This window comes from Python bivittatus, unplaced genomic scaffold (genome assembly GCF_059951505.1).
Source record: "Python bivittatus isolate LINGU-HERP-01145 unplaced genomic scaffold, Pbiv_v1 ctg000980_np1212, whole genome shotgun sequence".
Lineage (NCBI taxonomy): Eukaryota > Metazoa > Chordata > Lepidosauria > Squamata > Pythonidae > Python > Python bivittatus.
The window spans coordinates 41672835-41692483 of record NW_028277125.1 but is presented as its reverse complement, the minus strand read 5'-3'; the positions used below and the strand labels follow the sequence as shown (position 1 = coordinate 41692483).

Genomic DNA, 19649 nt, shown 5'->3' with positions numbered 1-19649 from the left:
AAAATTTCTTAAACTTGATTACATGGTATCTATATTATTACAATTTTTAAAATAACTAAGCTTTTGTATAATTCTATTGGAAAACTTGTGATTTTGGAAGAGTTGAAATTCCCTGGCCATAAAGCCGTTCATATAATGAAGCCAGACATGATAGAGAATGCCTTGAATTTTGTTGCTCAGTTGCGTGGATGCAAAGAAATGAAGGATAATTGAGAGCAAACAATGCTCCCTGTCAAGTTCTGCATTTCAAACCCTGCTGTATTTAGAAACAAGGGAAATGGATTGTATTAAATATTAGGCATGTGCTTAAAAATGCATTTTAAAAGTTTGCCAGATGAATACAGTGGTATTCTAGACTAATTATCAATGGAATTGAGAGATTTTTTTTTAAATGAGGCATTAATCAAGCAATGCTTAGAAATCCTTTCCTTCACCCCCATATTTATTCTTTTAATTGGATTATAGTATGGCAATATATAGAAGAGTTCCAGTTTGAATCTTTTCAAATGGCCTTCCAAGATTTTTTTAAACCTGTTGTCTCCAAATAAACTAACAAATCAGAACTGTAATTTGCACTACAATAAAATGTAATAATCATAGCTATAATTTATTAAATGAATCTAATTGCAAGATTATATATAACACTTCTCATTTTCACCCCTGTAGACAGTCAGTGCCTGTACAATTTCAGTATTTCTTACCAACATATCCTCCTTCATATCCTTTGGCTGCCCACACTTACACGCCTATTACCAGCTCTGTATCCACTATCCGCCAATATCCTGGTAAGAATTCACTAATTTCACTAATTTACAAAGAAGCATTACTTAGAGCAGCAGTATAAGCAGACTTTATGCATAAAAACAATTTTTAAGATGAAGGTGTGGTTGCAAATTAATGTGGTCTATAAAGGAAGACCTAACCACTAAATGCAAAACTAGAAAAGCACACTGACCATCTTTTTTTGCTTAATTAGAAATAGAGAAACAAGTTATTAATTTTCAATGGCAGTTGACTCATAAAAATTTGAAATCATCTATATGAAAAATACTTTTTCAGTGCTTTTCTAAGTGTCCAGGTCAGATTATTTCAGTAATCCTTACAATAAGAGATTAGTATTACAATAAGAGATTAGTATTCTTATTTATGCATTGCAAAGAAACAATTGAGGCAATGAGCTTGGGTTGTATATTATGCAAACAAGCCCTCACCATTCTATGGCTTGCTAAGAATAAATTGCATTGTTGGAAAATACAAGCTAAAACAACCCAATGAGTTTAAGTTTAATAAATATTGAAATGGGTACTTTCTGATTCATGCTCACAATCACTGTATTACTGCATGAGTTCTGCAATTATATGGTTTGGCTTTATCTATCTCAGTTTATTGCTGTATCATCTACTATAATAACAACTATTTATAATTTATTTTGGCTAATTGAAAACACTGTGATGAATGGACTTAGGATATGAATTGGCTATATGTTTTTTTGAGTTGGTGTGAAAGTAAATAATTTAAGTTTTATAGCACTAATTATGTTCATGCAAGTTATTATAATGTAACTTTAGCAATATTAAGCAGCATAGTTATTGTGTAAATCTAAAGCTAAATCTGATTTACATAAATCTTAAACTTTTGTCATTATCAAACTATAGATATATAAATACATCATTAAGTATGGAGTACATTTCAGAACACTGTATGTAATTACTCCCACACAAACCAGAATATTTATTAAGCATGTTGTTCAGTTTCAGCCCAGGCTCCCAATTCTGCCATAGCAGCTCAGACTGGAGTAGGTGTAGCTTCAACAGTGCATCTTAATCCCATGCAGCTGATGACAGTAGATGCATCACATGCCCGTCATATACAGGGCATACAGTCTACGCCAATTGGTGCACAGGGGATACAGCCAGCATCCATCAGTGCCCAAGGAATACAGTCTACGCCAATTGGAACCCAAGGTCTACACCCAGCTGCACCAATTGGCACTCAAGGACTTCAGACTGCGCCACTGGGGCCTCAGCAACCACAAACTGAAACCAAGACATCAGGTTTTTATTTATTCTGATTTATTTATAATATTTATATTATACCCAGCAACTAAAATTTTCTTTGTAGATTACAATATAAAATTTAAAACCATAAAAGTAAGATGCAGACACGAAATCTAAAATAAAATAAAATCACCGGTATAAAATCAAAATAAAAACAACAGAAGCTAACTATAGTGCAAAGAATTTTAAAAGCATACCATTTAAGGTGGTCTTCATTTGGTACTGAAAAGATCGTAATGTAGGCTCCAGTTAAACATCTCTTTTTTCTAGTAGCCATCTGCTATTTCAAGAGTATTTGCATTATAAGGAAAATATATTCTGAATAATCTACAAGCCTTCTAAGAAGTTCTTTTGATTCTGCTGGAATTTTTAAGGAAACATACATAGGACTGGGATATTATTTAAACTACTTCATTGTTCAAACTGGTGATGCAATAATGGTGGGCACACAACTTTATTGCAGATATTAATTCTTGTGTCATCAGGCAGGATAAAGTTTTTGCTTTCTTTCAAGTTCCAGGAATAGAAATGTTTATCAAGTTTTTTCTGTGGAGGGAGTTAACTCCAATCTGACTTATTCTATTGAATGCTCTATTGAACATCATCAGATTTAATTTTGAAAAAGTATAGATAAGAATAGCCTATACATTAAAAAATAAATTCAAAATTTGGGGTGCAAACATGGGTTATTTTAAGGAAAGCAAGTTCTAATTTCCATGTAATCACTTCAACTAAATTTCTATTCTTCTGACCACTTTCACTAGTGGTCCTAGCAGATGGAGCCACCATTATGGCTAATCCAATTAGCAATACATTCAACTCTGCTTCAGCTTCAACTACAGTGGTACAAACCCACAGCCAGAGTGCCAATTCTAGCACATCAGCTCAGGGTTCATCCCCACGTCCAAGCATTCTCCGAAAGAAACCTACTACTGATGGGTGAGTAAAATTGCAGTTGCAGTAATATTTATGATCTGCTCATCACCATATCAGAAGTAAGTTTATTTTGTAACATTTGTTTCATCAACCATATTTTGTATGGTTGATTATACTTATTGATTCTGCTAATAAAGCACAGAAGAAACCATGAAGAACAATTAATCTTTTGTATATCTGATTGTATTTTTTATCATATGCAGATCTAAGCTAGAAACAGTATTTTTCAGTTTTCTTGTTGGAGCTGTCAAAATTGCTGGACATAGTTTTGAATAAATGCTTTAGACATTCTGTAGAACAGAATAGTACATTACCTTTCTTGTTTTAAACACAGTGGGGAACTACTATAATATTTTTAAGTAGTTACAATGTTGATCTGTTCTGTTTACCCAGCATTTAGATATTCATGCTTTTAAACAAAGGAAATTTCATAACACTTAGCATGTTATTTTGCAGGCTGGCAGTGAGGAAAAGCCTCATTCCTCCTCAACCATCTGAGGTAGCTGGGACTCGTGTAGAGAGTTCTGTGAGAAGTGCAAGTGGATCACCAAGACCAGCTGGGTAAGATTTTACAAAACAAAAACAAAAACGGAACAGTCAAAGCTATTTTAGCTTTGCAAACAAAAAGGTATCTCATATAAACTGCAGAATGGTAAACTTTGTAAAACAGCTAACATAAGCAAGTTTATGTATAAATGTTCACTAGGCAAGTTTTTCTAGCTTGTGGAACTTGAAATGGGTAGAGTTTTCTGTAGTTTGAACTCTGCCTCCAATGAGCTTGATCCATGCCCATCCTGGCTCCTGTAGGTGGCTAAGCAGGGCATAAGTTGCTGGTTCCATAATATTAATACTTCTTTAAGGAAGAGGGTAATGCCATCTGCTTTAAAGGAGGTGGTAGGGCAATTCTCTTTAAGAAGGTACTCCTGGATGTCTTGTTTCCAAGAACCCTTATTTAGGGAAGGTGGTTGAGAAAATGATGAGAAATCAGCTAGAGAGGTGTTCTTTAATATTTATATGACACCTCTAGGAGAGGTCATCCATCAGTTCAGGTGAGGTGTCACCAGTATGTTGACCACACTCATGATTATGTGTTGCCACCCTGGATGATACTAAAAATTTGCACAGGTATCTGGAGGCTGTGAGGATCTGGATGGGGTGAAACGGGTTCAGAATAAACCCTACCAAAACAGAACTGCTGGTCATCAGCAAACATTCAATAACATTGGTCCCCAAAGTTATTCTGGACAGGGTTGCACTCCCCCAAAGGAGGCAGTACATGATTTAGGAGTTCTCCTGGATTCATGGTTCCTGTTTGAGCAGAAGGTGGAAGCTAGGGCCAGGGGTCTCTTGTGAGAGAAAAGCACAGAACTTGAGTTGGGGATCAGGCTTCAAAATTTGCAATAGGTTCATGGTAATTTAATTTCTATGGCCATGATAAGCTTCTCTCCAACAAAAGAAACAACTTTTTATGGTAATTCTCATTCTTTATTGTGGTAGGAACTTGAAGAAAGGGGTTTTCTAACTTTTTTATTTGTGTGTTCTGTCTAGTGTTAAACCTAAGCCAGAAATTCATGTGTCAATGGCCACTCCTGTAACAGTGTCTGTGGAGGCAGTATCCATACAGAGCAACGAGCAACCTCCTGTCTCGGTCCCTACTTCTCAGCAACCACAGTCTGCCATTCCAACAATCATCACAGCAGCTAGTCCACCTTCACAGCCCACAGCTGCTCTGTCAAGCATTCCAGGAACACTTCCAGCTCCTCCACCTACTTCAGCCACAGTTGTAACTGTTCCTCCACCTCCATCAACCATAAGTGGTATCCTCTCTACAGTACTGGGTCCCGTTGTACCAGAGATAAAAATAAAAGAGGAGGTAGAACCTTTGGATATAATGCGACCAGTCTCAGGTAGGTTTTTTTTGTTTGTTTGTTGTTACCAAAGAGAGATTAGAATAGTTTAGGAAAGCCAACTTAAGCATCTGTTTCAAAGCAGGGTATAATAGTGAAAAGACTTTTGTTTTATTTTAATTGCCTTGATTTTCTATACGGCTTTGTAAAGAAGTTCATAGACTACTGCATAACTGAAGACTAGCATGTCACTGAAAACTTTGGAAAAAAAATTCCCTATGCAGGCACTGTAATTGCCTGTAATGGGAATATCTGTTAAAAATATTGTTAATGTTTGTGCAACTATAAGACATGAATAATTCATACTGTTTTGTGCTCACAGGTAAGAGGGCAACTGTGTCATGATAAGGAATCTTATTTGTAAAGTTTGTAAAGCACCCTAAGGGTTTTTTATTTATTTGTTTACTTTACAGAAAGGAATTTTGCCTTAAGTTACTCCCGCATAGCAGTTTAAATGTCAAACATGATCAATATTTTATTATATTTATGAGGCTTGAAATTTTCTTCAGTACTGCATGGTTCCCAAATGTAATTAAAAAGACAAATTGTTTGGTTCCTTAGTATGAGGCCAAACTGTAGAACACTAAATAGGGAGACAGACCAATGTGAAGCCTTTAAGACTCTTGGGAGAATCATTTTACAGCATATTCTAAAGGTCTGTGTCATATAAATGCATTTCAGAAATAGGACAAGTGATATAGCATGCTGTCTCTAGCACTGCATTCTCTGAAAGAAAAAGCCAGAAAATCTGGAGTGTTTCCTAAACCCTAACTCTGAAATTTCTTAAACATGTTTTTCCTTTTCCTTTCCAGCAGTCCCTCCACTGAGCACAAATAGTGTGTCTCCATCTGTTACACTGCTGGCCAACAACCTTACAGTGCCCCAAAGTGACTTGCCACCAGGTGCTTCCCCAAGGAAAAAACCACGTAAGCAGCAACACATCATCTCTACAGAGGAAGGGGATATGATGGAGACCAATAGCACGGATGATGAGAAATCCACTACCAAAAGCTTGCTGATAAAGGCAGAAAAGCGCAAATCACCTCCAAAAGAATATATAGGTGATTATTTGACTTCAGAGACAAAACTTTTATTTCCTAGTTAGTTATCTCTCAAAACCGTATCTATTCATCCACCCAAATACCACATTTCAATTGAATGGGGAAAATGATGAACTACTGTATTTCCAAAACCATTACAAATTAAGTATTTTTCCCAGATTAATGCTGGAACTAGCATTAAACAAAACAGAACTAATCTCTGGTTTAAGGGTCCAGTCATGGGATCACATTCATTTTTTGTTGTTCGTAATACAAATTTCTTAGAGAAGGCTGAATAATTATTCTTAATGTTTTCTTAGATGAAGAAGGAGTAAGGTATGTGCCTGTACGTCCAAGACCACCCATAACTCTGCTTCGTCACTATCGCAATCCATGGAAAGCAGCCTATCACCATTTCCAGCGGTACAGTGATGTCAGAGTAAAAGGTTTGTATTCCACTAAATACATTTTGTATAGCTGTACGAAATGATGTATTAGCCATCAGTAATGCATCCCAAAACCTATTCAAAAATATATAACCTTTCAGGTATACATGTAAGATAATCTATATCATTTTTCCAGTTGCTATTAGGTACAGTAATTTCTAATACTCCATCTCTTTTCTTGTGCCTCAGCAACTCCTGACATTATCATCCTGAAATTTATAATGGCAGAAGTTCTTTTTAAAGAATTGGTGTGTCAGATCCACAATAAACTTAATGTATCTATTTCACCAAACTCCACAACTTCTCTAAACCGTAACAGGGACGTCACTGCATCACTGCCGTAATCCTGATGATCCTTGGCCAATGCAACCCACCTCTGCCCCCCCTGCCATTTTAAGGAAGTGCAGTCTCTAACTATAAAAAAAATTCTTGAATATAACATAATATAATTGATGGAACATCTCTGAGCTGAAAGTAGATTTTCAGAGCTTTGCAACAGTTACGTGGCTTTTCTGATGCCTAACACAAATAGAATGAATTGTATGAAAAAAATGCAAAGACTTGTTTATACTGCATTATGTATTTGGATCACAAAGTCTGTCCTCTACACACGTAGTGTGTCTACAGCCTTAAAGCAATTATATTACGCTAATAAATATCCACATAAAATACAATCCAGCATCAATAATGATAACCAGTGCCAACCACATATCCCAGATATATTTTTCATCAATTTTTTAATTGTCAAATGCCTGTCTAAAAAATCAGGTCTTAACAAGTTTTATGACTGTTAACACTGGTCTTATTTCTGGGGGGAATCCACATGAGGGGAACTCCAGTAGAGAATGCTCACGTCCTAGTCTGCTCTTCCTGCACCTCACAGGGAGTGGGGACTCTCAGTATGCATTCTCTGTCACACACCAGCAGACTCTACATGGAGCAAGTGGTCTCACAAATACCTAGGTCCCAAACCATAATGGCATTTTATAGGTTATTACAAGCATCCTGAATTATACCCAGAAGTAAACTGACAGCCGATACAGCTCCCATAGTACTGGTGCTGTGTGACAATATTCCTATTACTACATGGACAGCTACAATTTGTACCAGCCAAATTTTCTGGCAAGCCCATGTACAACTATAGTAGTTCAGTCTAGAGGTAATGAGGGCACAAGTAACTGTCGCCTATCAAGAGCTCTCACCTCTGTATTCCAGAAGTTGGTACATCTCCCAACAAAATTGCTCTCCAGATTGCTGGAAAATTCCCAAGTACCCTCTGGAACCCAACTGGGTTGACCAGGCCTTTGGTCAGACCATACAAATAGGTTCTGTATCCCTGCTTTGAACTATTAAATAGATATAGCATGTGACACCAACCTTCTTGTGCATACATATAAAGGCCCACATCCAGCCATCTACAAAACAGAATTTCCAGTAACTATCAAGGTCTCCCAGTGAAAAAGTGCCACTCTTCCCTGCCTGAGGCTGATATAGTACCTGAAACCCCAGTAGGCATATTTTGCCATCAACATCATCACTCAGTACCTTCAGTGAACTTTCTACCTTCCATTCACCCACTCATAGATCCACCACCCGCTCTATATTAGTCTTCTCCTTGTCTCTTTCTCTCCCTGCTTCCCCTGCTCTCACCCAGGTAAAGAGTTTCAGAACCCTCTGTTGCTATCCTGTTCTTTCTTGGGGGGAGAAAGCATTCTTCTCAAGCTTCACACACATCCTAACTCAGTCCTCCAATCCTCTTAATTCTCTTTTCTGACCTTCATCTAATTCAATCCATTACCACCGTCAGAGTTGCTTGTCCATGTGTCTTCCTTTCTGTAGCTGTTGCCGTTCTTCTGTGTGCTCTCTCCTAGTTTGTTGTAACCAATTTCCACTCCTCCTCAGGTCTTAGTTCATTCTCTGAATAGCAGAATTCTAATGGCAGTCTGTCTAGGCATCCAGCTCTATTTGCTGATCACTGGATGGCAGCTGGAACCTTTCCAACAGCATCCACAGACTCAGCAGCTCCAGCCACAGTGGCTCCACATGAAGAAACCCACATTTCAGATCTCCAGCTGCTCTTCCCACTGTACGTGATCTCCCAGTGTGACATGACTCTGCCTACACTGCCCATTGCCATAAGCTAGTGTATGTTCTGTCCAACTCCACCATCAAGCTCTTCTTTGAGTTCTTCTTCAATTCATCTTTCAGCTCCAGATCCACTGTTTCTATTACCATTGCATGCTGCCATTCTTCTTTATCCTTAGATATCAACATTCCCTAACTAAAGGATTTCCTATTTTCAGACTCTAAAGCTCTTATTACCTGGATTGAAATACCTTCCCACTCACTTCCATCTGAATAGAGGTTTTGTTTTTGTTTAAAAAATCTTCACATATTGAAATCATAGTTTGATTTTCAAGGTTTTTATAAATCTGATCTGGAAATCTGCTGTTCCATTCCAACAACAACTGAGGTTGAGCATCAGAAAATCCATGTATAAATTATGCATACTTCTACTAGACAATTTGTGTCTCCTCTTTATTTTGGTGAAAATAGAATTAAATCTACTTTCTTTTTTGCATCATTATTTGCTTCCTTCTCATCTCCCATTCCTTCTAGAAGAGAAGAAAGCTATGCTACAAGAGATAGCTAATCAGAAAGGGGTATCTTGCCGTGCACAGGGATGGAAAGTCCATCTCTGTGCAGCACAGTTATTACAGCTGGTAAGTGAGAAAGTCATGTTGATTTAGTATAAAATAACTCTAACAGTTTAGGAAGCCATTTGAAAATTTACTTATAGAGACTACCATCAGATTGGCACTAATATCTCTTCAAGAATGAGGCAAGTAAATTTGTATCACATGAACCTAAAACTTTAGTAAGGAAGGAATTTTTGAGGCAGACATAAATGCTGATGCATTTTGTACAAATGCTCAGAACTCACCCTCTGGTGCACTGGTTAAAGAAGTGTCTGGGATGGTGCCACTGATCTGAGGCAGCACTTCTCTATATTCCTGGATGTTCGTATTTCAAGGGAAGTAGGTGTTTTGCATTAGTGCCAAACTTAAGCCTTTATATTCCCAGAAGAATAAAAAGGAAAACCAAAGTTTGGTTGTTATACGTGGAGTACTGTTGGGTTTTAAAAAGCATCTGAAGTTTTAGACTGAATCAAGATTTTAATCTAAGCACCAAGTGGTGGTTATATGAGAATTCAGGACTAAAAGCATCTCTTTTGCAGACATCAAAGAAGGGTTGAGCCTATGTGGAAGGGGGGTATTGGGTTTCTTCACTGTAGGTAGTTAGAATCCATGTTTTCCCATTCAGTGAATTAGGGTGTTCCTTCTTCCTTTTGAAGCATATTGATGTCATTGTCAATATTGTGACTTCACTGCTGTTCTGGCAGCATGGAATTATACTGAATCTGCTGAAAGCAGATAAACACTGGAGAGGAATTGGAATTTCTCATTTTGTACCCCTTAATATGAAACAGTGTGAAAACTTAGGGGGTTGCCAAATTTTAATATTTTGTAGACTAATCTGGAACACGATGTGTATGAACGACTCACCTCCTTACAAGAAGGCATTATCCCCAAGAAAAAGGCAGCAACTGATGATGATTTGCATCAAATAAATGAATTGATACAGGTGAGTTGTGCTACTTATTTTATTAATTTTCTTGGCCTCTGCTGTAGCTGCGGAATAAAGCCTTGATTTTTTAGATAAAACAACTGTTAGAGAAGAAAGCTGATCTACATAATATGTAAACTGGAGATTTTCATTTGGTCACTTTTTTTTTTTAGCAAAGTGATTTAATTCATATTTCCTGGACTGTAAATCAAAACTGAATTATCTTTTGAATAAATTGATGTTTAATATCTGAAAAATAAAAGTACACGTACTCAACTGAAAGTTGTCATAAAGAAATGATTAAGTACTGCTAAGTTTGTTTTTTACACCCCAGTATTAGACCAATGTATTGACACATTTTAAACTATTCCTTTAGCAGACATACTGCATTCAAAGCATGGCATTACTTAATAAAGTCCAGAGATTTGTGTAGTATTCTACACTGTTACATAGTCTTTGTGCTATGTAGTTACACAGTCTTCTTCTCAGGAAAAATCTACACATTGATATGTTCTATTAGTCAGTTTCCCCCTTCCCCTTTCTGGTGTCCATTTCCTGTTAAACACAGTTGAATCTTTCACCTACACTTTAAACTAAGAAAGGGAATCTTTTTCAACTGACGTTCCCTAGGCTCTGCATAAATATATCTGAGACTTCATTTTAATGAAGGGCAGAGTGTGGGGGAGGACATGGGGGTGGGAACAGGACAATGTACGGTGTTGGCATGTGGCTCCCTATAAAATGCTTGTCATCATTTATCCACCTTGTATCTCCTTAAAGCTCACTTTTATTATATGCAATAACTTTCACATTTTCTATAGGAACCAGTTGTATTAGAAAACTGTCAGTAAGAAGAGTTGAGGGGGAGCTACATGAGAACATTGTTATGAATCGTCCTTTCTGATGTGCTATTTCTAATATTTAAATTCTTCAGCTTCTATATTTTTTGGTGTTTCAAGATGATTGTCTGAAGATAAAGTGCACTACTTTGAAGTATTAAACTTTTTAATTCAGTGTCATATTATATTTGTTATATTTCAGGGAAATATGCAGAGATGTAAACTTGTAATGGATCAAATAAATGAGGCTCGAGAATCCATGCTAAAGGTCTTGGATCACAAAGAGCGTGTTCTGAAGCTTCTTAACAAGAATGGAACTGTCAAGAAAGTATCTAAATTGAAGAGAAAAGAAAAGGTTTAGAAACAAAACTAAAAGGACTCTGAAAACAAAACATGTACAGAACAGTGTTAAGGTTCTTTTATTGGGGGTTTATTGTAAGAAGCAACATTTGAGTAAAAAAAGATGTGTTTCAGAGATGGATGATGGATTAAAACATGGAACCCAGTGACCTTAAAAGATTATTAATAATCTGTCAAAGGAACAAAGATTTTTCTCAGGCTCGTCCCTGTTTAAACTCTTCAGTCTCATTTTGTTTAGCTCTCTTGATATGTCCCAGTGCCTACTAATTGGAACCATTGATGCAAGTGTGATAGACAGTCCCTTTCCTTCCATCTTACAGTTTTAGACATTACTTCACTGATTTGTACAATGGATTCCTGCAACAGACCTCAAGAGCCATCTGTGTTGAAGCGAATTGTCATAAGTGTGCAAAAATTTGGGGAGATGACACTACTTCCACTGAGCCCTGCCCATTCCGGCTCCTTATGAACTTGCAGTGGCTGAAGCAACCTTCATAAACCAGTGCCCTTGCACTGGCAATTCTGCTACTTTAGAATCATAAGTGGTTCTGCAGTCTCTAGCTGTCAATTTTTAAAATACATTTCAAAGTTATTTGTAGTGTTGTGAATTTTGTGCTGTGCCCATGTTGGTGCTCCAGGACATTGTTTTCAAATACAGCACAGTTCTTTCTGTAGCTGGCGTGATGCTGTTCATTATATTGCATAAAATTGTGCTATATAACATCTGAAAACGTAAATAAAGGATTTGGAGGATTTTGTATTAAGAACAATGGGTATAATTGTGTGAAAAAATTAGAAATAGCAAAGAGAAGAGCCTGTATAAAAGCATATACTTTCCTTCAGGGTTAAAAACAGATTGATAATACTCTTAATCCATCAAGATTACAGGTAGTTTTCCATATTTATTTCTGAAATAGAAGCCAATAGTTCTTTTAATCCAATCTTGTAATTATTATGGTAAACTAAGATACACAAACAAAAGTATCCAGATAGTACAAATTTGTCATTTTGCCAGAAAGAATGAGAATCCAAACTTTACTGAAATTCTGCTCCTATTGACTTCACTTAGGACTATCTTATGCCGTTATTATTTAAACAGAGCTCTTTCACATACATCAAGGAGAGAGAGAGAGAGAGAATTTTCTCATTTTTGTCTAAGTATACTTTCTGAGAGGGAAGTTTTATAGGAGTTTCCCATCATGCTCATGATCCAGTCTCATGCAGGTACTCCAAAATCACTATTCTCCAGATTTTGTGTTTCAATTTTAGTTCTTCCTGCTGCATTAAGGCTTCAGGTTGCTCCAATTTTAAGTGGGGAAGAGAAACCACTCCACAAAAACCCCAAGCACACACACACTCTTACTACTTGCAATTTATTTACTAATAACACTGAACATCAGACAATAGTAACATCAAAATAGAACATAACCAAAATGTTCATATTTGGATAATAAGACCATATCAACTCCTTCTATTGAAGAGATGGGCAAGCCCTAGGAGTCAGTGAGGCCCCAATACCTTCTTTTTGTGGCTCTGGAAACTTACCCAGTTATAAATGCCAAAAATTGACAGTATAGTTTCCCACCATAAAACTACTGCAGCACTTGTCATCATTTAAAAACTTCCCATTCTAAAACCCATAAAATAGAAAATTCTATAAGATAACCCTACCTGCTATGGAACATACTTCTCCACAGAATGTTAAATATGACTCCCTATCACCAATAATATGCCTGCCCTCATTCTACTGTCACAGATTCAACACTAAAAAGCCAAAGAAGGCTTTTTAAAATGGAGCAATATAAGCACTACATTATTCTCTGCTACACAGTTCTAGTGCTCTACCTACACAACTGCATTGTTGCCAACTTATCTCACTTAAGAAAGCAACTTTAAGAATAGATTTCCAAGGACCCCAAATATCTGATAAATAGATTTATTGTAGCAAAGTTAACAAAGCTATTACAGAAGAAATTCCAATGACTGCTATTTATCAATTTGCAAGCTCTATAGTGGAATCAAAGTTCAAATTCTTGCACCTCTTTTCTCCTGCCTGCATGATGTAAAGACTAAGCACCACTCTTTTGGGCAAGATGGACATTTTCTATGTAATGGTCTACTCTGATGCAAGGCTCTTTGCTTGTGACTGTGTAAGAGTTTGCATAGCAGCTGTGATTCAGTTAAAAGTTGAGAAACAACGTATCTATGCACTTGTCTCCATGCAAATATTTACAGAGTTATTTTAAAATACAGGCCATCTGAATTAGTGTGGAAAAGACCACACTATCATACAATAAAATCCCAAAGCCACATTTTCAAACCAATCCATTAGCTCTGAGAGGACTATTATAGAACAAGGACCTTGAAACTGAGGATTCCTTGTAGTGTACAAGCTTCCTCAACTGACAGCAATGAATACCTGACATTTTATATGCTCTCAGCTCATATGAGTCAATAGTAGCACACAATAAACCTGAGACTATCAGGGAAGCAATGGTGGACTGAAGATGGCTCTGCTGGCCGTGACAGAAAGAGGAGCCAGTGAATGGATCGGCTCCTTGTAACCCCTTTCCAGATCAAGGAGAGAACTAGGATCACCCACAAGTTTGCTCCATACAGAGGCTCGCCCACGAAGTGACCGCAAAATAGCAATCTCTGGTGGGTTTGAGAGCTCTGGGAGCCGGGGAAAAATCATCCTGCCTAAGCCATGGCTCGGTGCCTCCAAACAGGCACTGGGTTCGCCCACTTCCTTCTTAACTACCTTTGGAACTTGCTTGTTATTGATCTTTTGGATATTAAGAACCTTCTGAAGTGCAAGTTTCATTACACTGGGAGAGCTTCCTTCTATCCTGGATGAAAGAAGTTTCATTTGAATTTAAGAATTAAAAAGAAAAAAAATTAATTTTTGGAAACCAGCAAAAGAGGAACTAGAATGTTGATTTTGAAAAGTTAAGGGGCCAGATAGACTTGTAAGAATATTTCCTGTGGGTTGTTTAAAATTTTGTAAAAGTATATATGAAGATTTTGAAATGAACTGTAAGAAATCCTCCCATGGGAAAGTTTTGCTGATTGGAAAATAAACATATGATAAGAGGGGACTTTGAAAGTTGACTAGAGGGAACCAGAGAGAATTAAGGATTACAATTAAAGGAGAAGAGATCTATTAATACAATGGAGCACTATTATCTGACTATAGAAGAAATTAAGGCTGTCTGGGAACAATGTACTCAGAAATTACTTTCAAGATTATCTGCCACTATAAAAATGGATCTAACAGAGGCTACAGAAGAGGAAAGATTTTACTGGACAAAATAGACACTGAGGCTGACTTGAATGTGGATTTCGAAAATGGATTTTAAAAAAAATGCCAGACTACAAGAGTGATATGGAAAAAAGACAATGTGGATTTGAAAACGGATTTAAAAATGACATTATAAGAGAGATATGGAAAAGATGCCACAATGGATTTACAAATGAAACTCATGTTTTAGTAACTAAAGGAGACATATAAATAATAAATCAGAAGAGTGACTTGGATAGCCTCTTATCTTGAACTTGCAAAAGGGACATGTTAAATTACTGAAGCTGTTGCTGAGAGGAGACAAAGAGGAAATGATAAGAAATCAACTTGTGGGATATTACTTGCCAGAATTAAAGATCAAGCTTTTTAAAAGTAAACGGAAGGACTATAAAGTAAATTTATTTGATCAGGGTTGAAATATATGTGTTGTGGTTGCTAGTAGCTATTAATGGATTTTCTTCTTGATCAGGACTGAATGATGAGGATTTGAAGATTTATTTATAAATGGGGAGAGATTTCTTTTGTTTTATTACTCAGAGAAAGTGATAAGTTGGAATACAAAATGGATTTATTTGATTAAGGTTAAAATATATATGTTATTATTTCTGGTAGTTCTTAATGGACTTTTGCTGAATAGGGCTGAATGATGAGTTTTTATAATTTGTTTATTGATAAGAGATGAGATATGGGAAGAAGAGATCTTTTTTATTATTGAAATACTAGAGAAAATGTTAAGTTACTGGTTGTTTATACTTGTCTGGAGGGAGGGAGGAGTCTTTTTTTTACATATTTCTCCTTTTCTTATTTTTTTTCTTTTCTTTTTCTCTCTCTTTGCACTTTTATTTTTCTTTACTTCACTTTTTATATTTCTCTTAGTTTGTATTAGTCTTTTATATTTGTATTTGTAAACTTTAATAAAATTATTACAAAAAAACACAGTAGCATACAATAAACCTGATTATGCATGCTGGGTTTTATAGCATGCAACACACACCTACTTGTATTGTCGAAGGCTTTCACGGCCGGCATACGATGGCTGGTGTCGGTCTTCCGGGCTGTGTGGCCGTGTTCTGGAAGTTTTGTTTCCTAACGTTTTGCCAGCACCTGTGACTGGCATCTTCAGAGTGCAGGAGCACAGACAGGAGCAGTTCTCTCTGTGTCCTGTCTGTGCTCCTGCACTCTGAAGATGCCGGTCACAGGTGCTGGCGAAACGTTAGGAAACAAAACTTCCAGAACACGGCCACACAGCCCGGAAGACCGACACCAGCCAACACACCTACTTCTCAGGAATACTTATGTTCTAGGCCAGTATCAAGGGTTTCTTGACATTCATTTATATGAAATCCAAAATACATTTGATTTGATAAATTTTTATGTAAAAGAAAATGAAAAACTTGCTACGAGTTTTCTGCTTCCCATATCTCCCTGATTTCTGATAAGCAACTAAATGTATTGTATCAAAAATGAATTAATTTCAAGTAATTCTGCAAAAGTACTGAGATTCTGGTCTACAAGCAAGTGCCACTGGGTTCAAAATACTTTCTTCCAAGTGACAGGGCAACTCCATGTACTTAGAAGCAACATTCTATGAGATCAGTAGAATTTTGTACATAAAGTGAGTAGACTTTTTAGGCTTGATGTATAATTATATACTTGCTCACAAGTTACTCAATGAACTCAGTGGGTTTATTTCTAAAAAATCATGTAAAGGATTACATTGTTAGTCTCTTACAATCTTTCCAATTTGGGTAGCCTTATAAATCTAATAAATAATAACAATAAGGATTACATTATTAAACACGATCAAATCTGTTTCCTGGAGGCCACTAGGAAATCCCAGGACCACGGAACTTGAAAAAACATATTGGAAGAAGGCAATCACAAATCACATCCATATTGTTGCAAGAAAACAAAAAGGACAGAACCATGTAGTCACCGGCAATCAAACTCAACCTGAGAATTCTTTGCCCTGATTTTCTAGCACGGTGGTTCTCATGATCCCCTGGGGTGCCATTAGCAAATCTGAGGGGAAGTCACAAATTTGGGAAGGCTTGTCAACAGAATGTTGAGAACTTTGTCCCAGAGCAGAATCAACTTCTTGCAGAGGTTTTGTGTGCACAAGCCTAATGCATACAGACACACCCCCTCCTTGCAAAATTGCACCACTCTTGCCAGTCAGGCTGGGGGGAGAGGAAGGATTTCTCTGCCATCCATGAAAGAAGACAACTTCTGACCAAGCTATCCCAGCCTGCAGAAGGATGGCAGATAGTACATGCCCCTTTCAAAAATGAGAGTGGAGCTTTGAAAGTAAAAGAATCCCATTGGGACCACAGGTCCTGCACCACCAGCTACCAGTCGGGCCAGTAGATGAGCCTGCTGGACCATTTCCCAATCTAGCCTGAAGGTAGGTACCCAGGTCTTCCTCTTCTGGTCAGTATTCCCCAACTTTTCTTCCTAGGTCCCCTACAGGTGTTGATCCTGTAGGCTAAGTTGGAGGCTGAGCCATAGTCCTGCCTTGAATTTAGGGGCCAAGATAACTAAGGATACAGTGGCTTATCTGTATCGGGTCACTGGAGGGAAGCCTACTTGACTCTGCACATACTCAAAGGAAGCACACTTGTTTCCCTCCCAGTGCCTAAGTTTAGTCAAGCAGGCAGGCTGCAAAGGAGGATGAAATGCCTCTGAGCCAGAAAGCAGTTCCTAGGGAAGGAGCAAGTTACATAGAGAAGAAGGAGGAGGAGGAAGAAGGGAAAAGATGACTGGTTGATCTGTGGAATGTCCCCAGAAACCTCAGCTTGTCCCAAGATCCACAATCCTAGGAGCAGAGTTGCAAGAATGGCAAGCTGTCTTGTACAGAAGCAAAATGCACTTTTATACTAGATAGGATGTATAAAATGCATGGAAAACAATATAGGGCGGCTTTTTGCAGCCTATGGCTGCTTTTCTCCCTTTCCACAAATTGCCTCTTGAATCAGGATGTCTAATCTAGATTTTATCTTGTGTTCTGGCATGCTGTGGTTTCACCCAAAACCTTCAGCTTTGTACAGCGTCATTTTCTCAAACAGGAGCACTGAACATGGGAATTGTGGTCCTTGTTGAGTTCTTATCTACAGCAATCAAGCTTTGCCATTTATCATTTAAGGTGATCATAGCACTGCAAAATCTGAGAATCCCTCCTTAAAATGTGCAAAGTGTTGTATCACAAACAATGCAAAGTGTTGTATCACAAACACTTGCAGTAGATTTTGCCAGCTCTACAGTTCAGTCTGCCAGTACAATTACATTTACATTTGTCATTTAAATCTGCAGCCTTAAGCGTACTTACTAAGGAGAAAGTTTCCATGAGTTCAGCTGAACGTACACCTGAGTAAAAATGTGTAGAATTGCTCAGCATCTTCATGAAAATAGTCAGTTTAATTATCTGCAAACAAAAAACAAAAAACACCTTACTTAGTCCTTATCTTTAATCAAATTTATCTTGAATCTTTATTTTCCTACATTTAAAAAACTAAAGTGCAGAGACATTATACTGACAACAAAGGTATGTTCTCTCAAGGAAGTGGTTTTTCCAACTGTAGCATACATCTGTGAAAGCTGGACCATTTGAAAAGCTGAACAAAGAAAAATTGATGTCTTTGAACTGTAACCTTAGAGAAAATTGTTGAGATCACAGAAAGAACAAATAATTTAATACTCACTGCTCACTGGAAGAATAATGTAGCTAAAGATTAACTATTTTAGACACATAATGCACAAACAAGAGTCACTGGAAAAGACCCTGATGTTCAGAAAAATTGAAGACAACTGAAAAAGAAGTTGACATTGAGGATTAGTTAAATTAAATTAATATGCTATACAAAATATGTATGTAAAGATGTAGTTTTAGAGTAAGAGGTCATTATATGATTTATCTATATTTGCTGTATAAGAAGCCAGAAGTCATTCTTTTTGTAATTTTTCCTTTCCCCCTTTTCTTTACTTTCCATCACTTTTGCATTCTTTATTTCTAATGTTCTCTACTTTTCTCTTTGATTATTAGTTCTTGTTTGCTTTTATCTTTATGCTTTTTATAACTTAATAAAGTTCGTATAAAAAGAAAAAAGAAAAAGAAGTTGACAGAAAACAGTTACATACTTTCACCAATGACCCAAGCATGAGCTTATAAGTACTCAAAGAAACAGTAACTGACAAACAAACCTGGAAAAATGATATCTATCTGGTCACAAAAAGTCAGAAGCAATTGAATGACAACAATCTTCAATGGGAGAGTATCACGTACAGAGATGCATGATATAATACTCTATGTACTTAGACGCAGCATTATGTAAACCTTAAGTCTATATACAGTTTATTGGCTGAGCTCTGTTTTGAAATGTTGCAAATAAGGAGCTGAGATGAGTAGTCAATAGCAGCTTTGTGAAAAGTGAGGTATTTCAAAGCTACAAGAAAATTCTTTTCCATTCGGTTCACCTTACTTTCTACAAACAATCTGGTAAACTGTAGCTATACATTGCATGATGTCTATGTTGTAAAGTTTTGATGCATTCTAAAAGATTGCTTTGCACGATAAAAAAAAATTCCCACTTTGAGATGTGCTTAATACTATTAACCGCAGTCAATCTTTGTCCCGTGGCAAACTGGCCTTATGCAAGAAAAGGCATAGCCTAGCGGAGCTTCTAAACCGGCAGTTTGGTTTCCTTCACTTGAACTGGTGGGACTTTGTGCTGAAAAGTAATGCATTCCTAGTTTATGTGATCAGAAGTAATTAAAAAAAAACCTGATTGATGGAATTGGACGCTTTTGAGTTTCAGTCCAGAATAAAAAACATCCCATTAGCTATACGAGTACAAAAGAGGCCGGGGCTTCTAAATATTGAACCGTTGTGCTGAAGTAGTTTACACAACCAACTTCCTTCGCCTACATGCTGTTAAAGACGTAGCAACCCTATCCTAACTGTTCTGAGGCTGTCAGTTCTTACCGGCGGACCGACAATGTTGCCTTTTGAGGAAATTTCAAAGGAAATCCTAACATACGGAATCACTATCCGTTAAAGAGACGACTATCTCCATTTCCCTTCGTTCTCTATAGTCGCCAAGGCTCTCACGTGACCTTTTTTTTAACGGTTCACGCTGTGGT

At 37.1% G+C, this 19649-nt stretch overlaps 1 protein-coding gene and 1 long non-coding RNA gene across 6 annotated transcripts in view; one reads left to right on the top strand and one right to left on the bottom strand.

Annotated features, from left to right (window-relative positions):
• Nucleotides 1-12009, top strand: part of SAP130 (Sin3A associated protein 130) — a 25175-nt gene extending 13166 nt beyond the window's left edge. For 2 of the 5 annotated variants that reach the window (XM_015890395.3, XM_007421947.4), the window contains exons 12-21: nt 667-785; nt 1752-2054; nt 2822-2996; nt 3450-3554; nt 4542-4900; nt 5713-5961; nt 6261-6386; nt 9006-9109; nt 9918-10031; nt 11055-12009. In XM_015890395.3, coding sequence (XP_015745881.1) covers nt 667-785; nt 1752-2054; nt 2822-2996; nt 3450-3554; nt 4542-4900; nt 5713-5961; nt 6261-6386; nt 9006-9109; nt 9918-10031; nt 11055-11213 — 1813 coding nt within the window. In that variant the 3' untranslated portion in view covers nt 11214-12009. The remainder of the gene's footprint in view (nt 1-666; nt 786-1751; nt 2055-2821; nt 2997-3449; nt 3555-4541; nt 4901-5712; nt 5962-6260; nt 6387-9005; nt 9110-9917; nt 10032-11054) is intronic. The other 3 variants (XM_025175295.2, XM_007421948.4, XM_007421949.4) reach the window with 3 other exon arrangements.
• LOC112542456 (uncharacterized) lies at nt 11045-19649 on the bottom strand. Its single transcript, XR_003086206.2, has 3 exons — nt 19492-19649; nt 17839-17934; nt 11045-11184 (listed from the first exon to the last, which is right to left on the bottom strand). It is a non-coding gene; the product is annotated as an uncharacterized LOC112542456 (long non-coding RNA).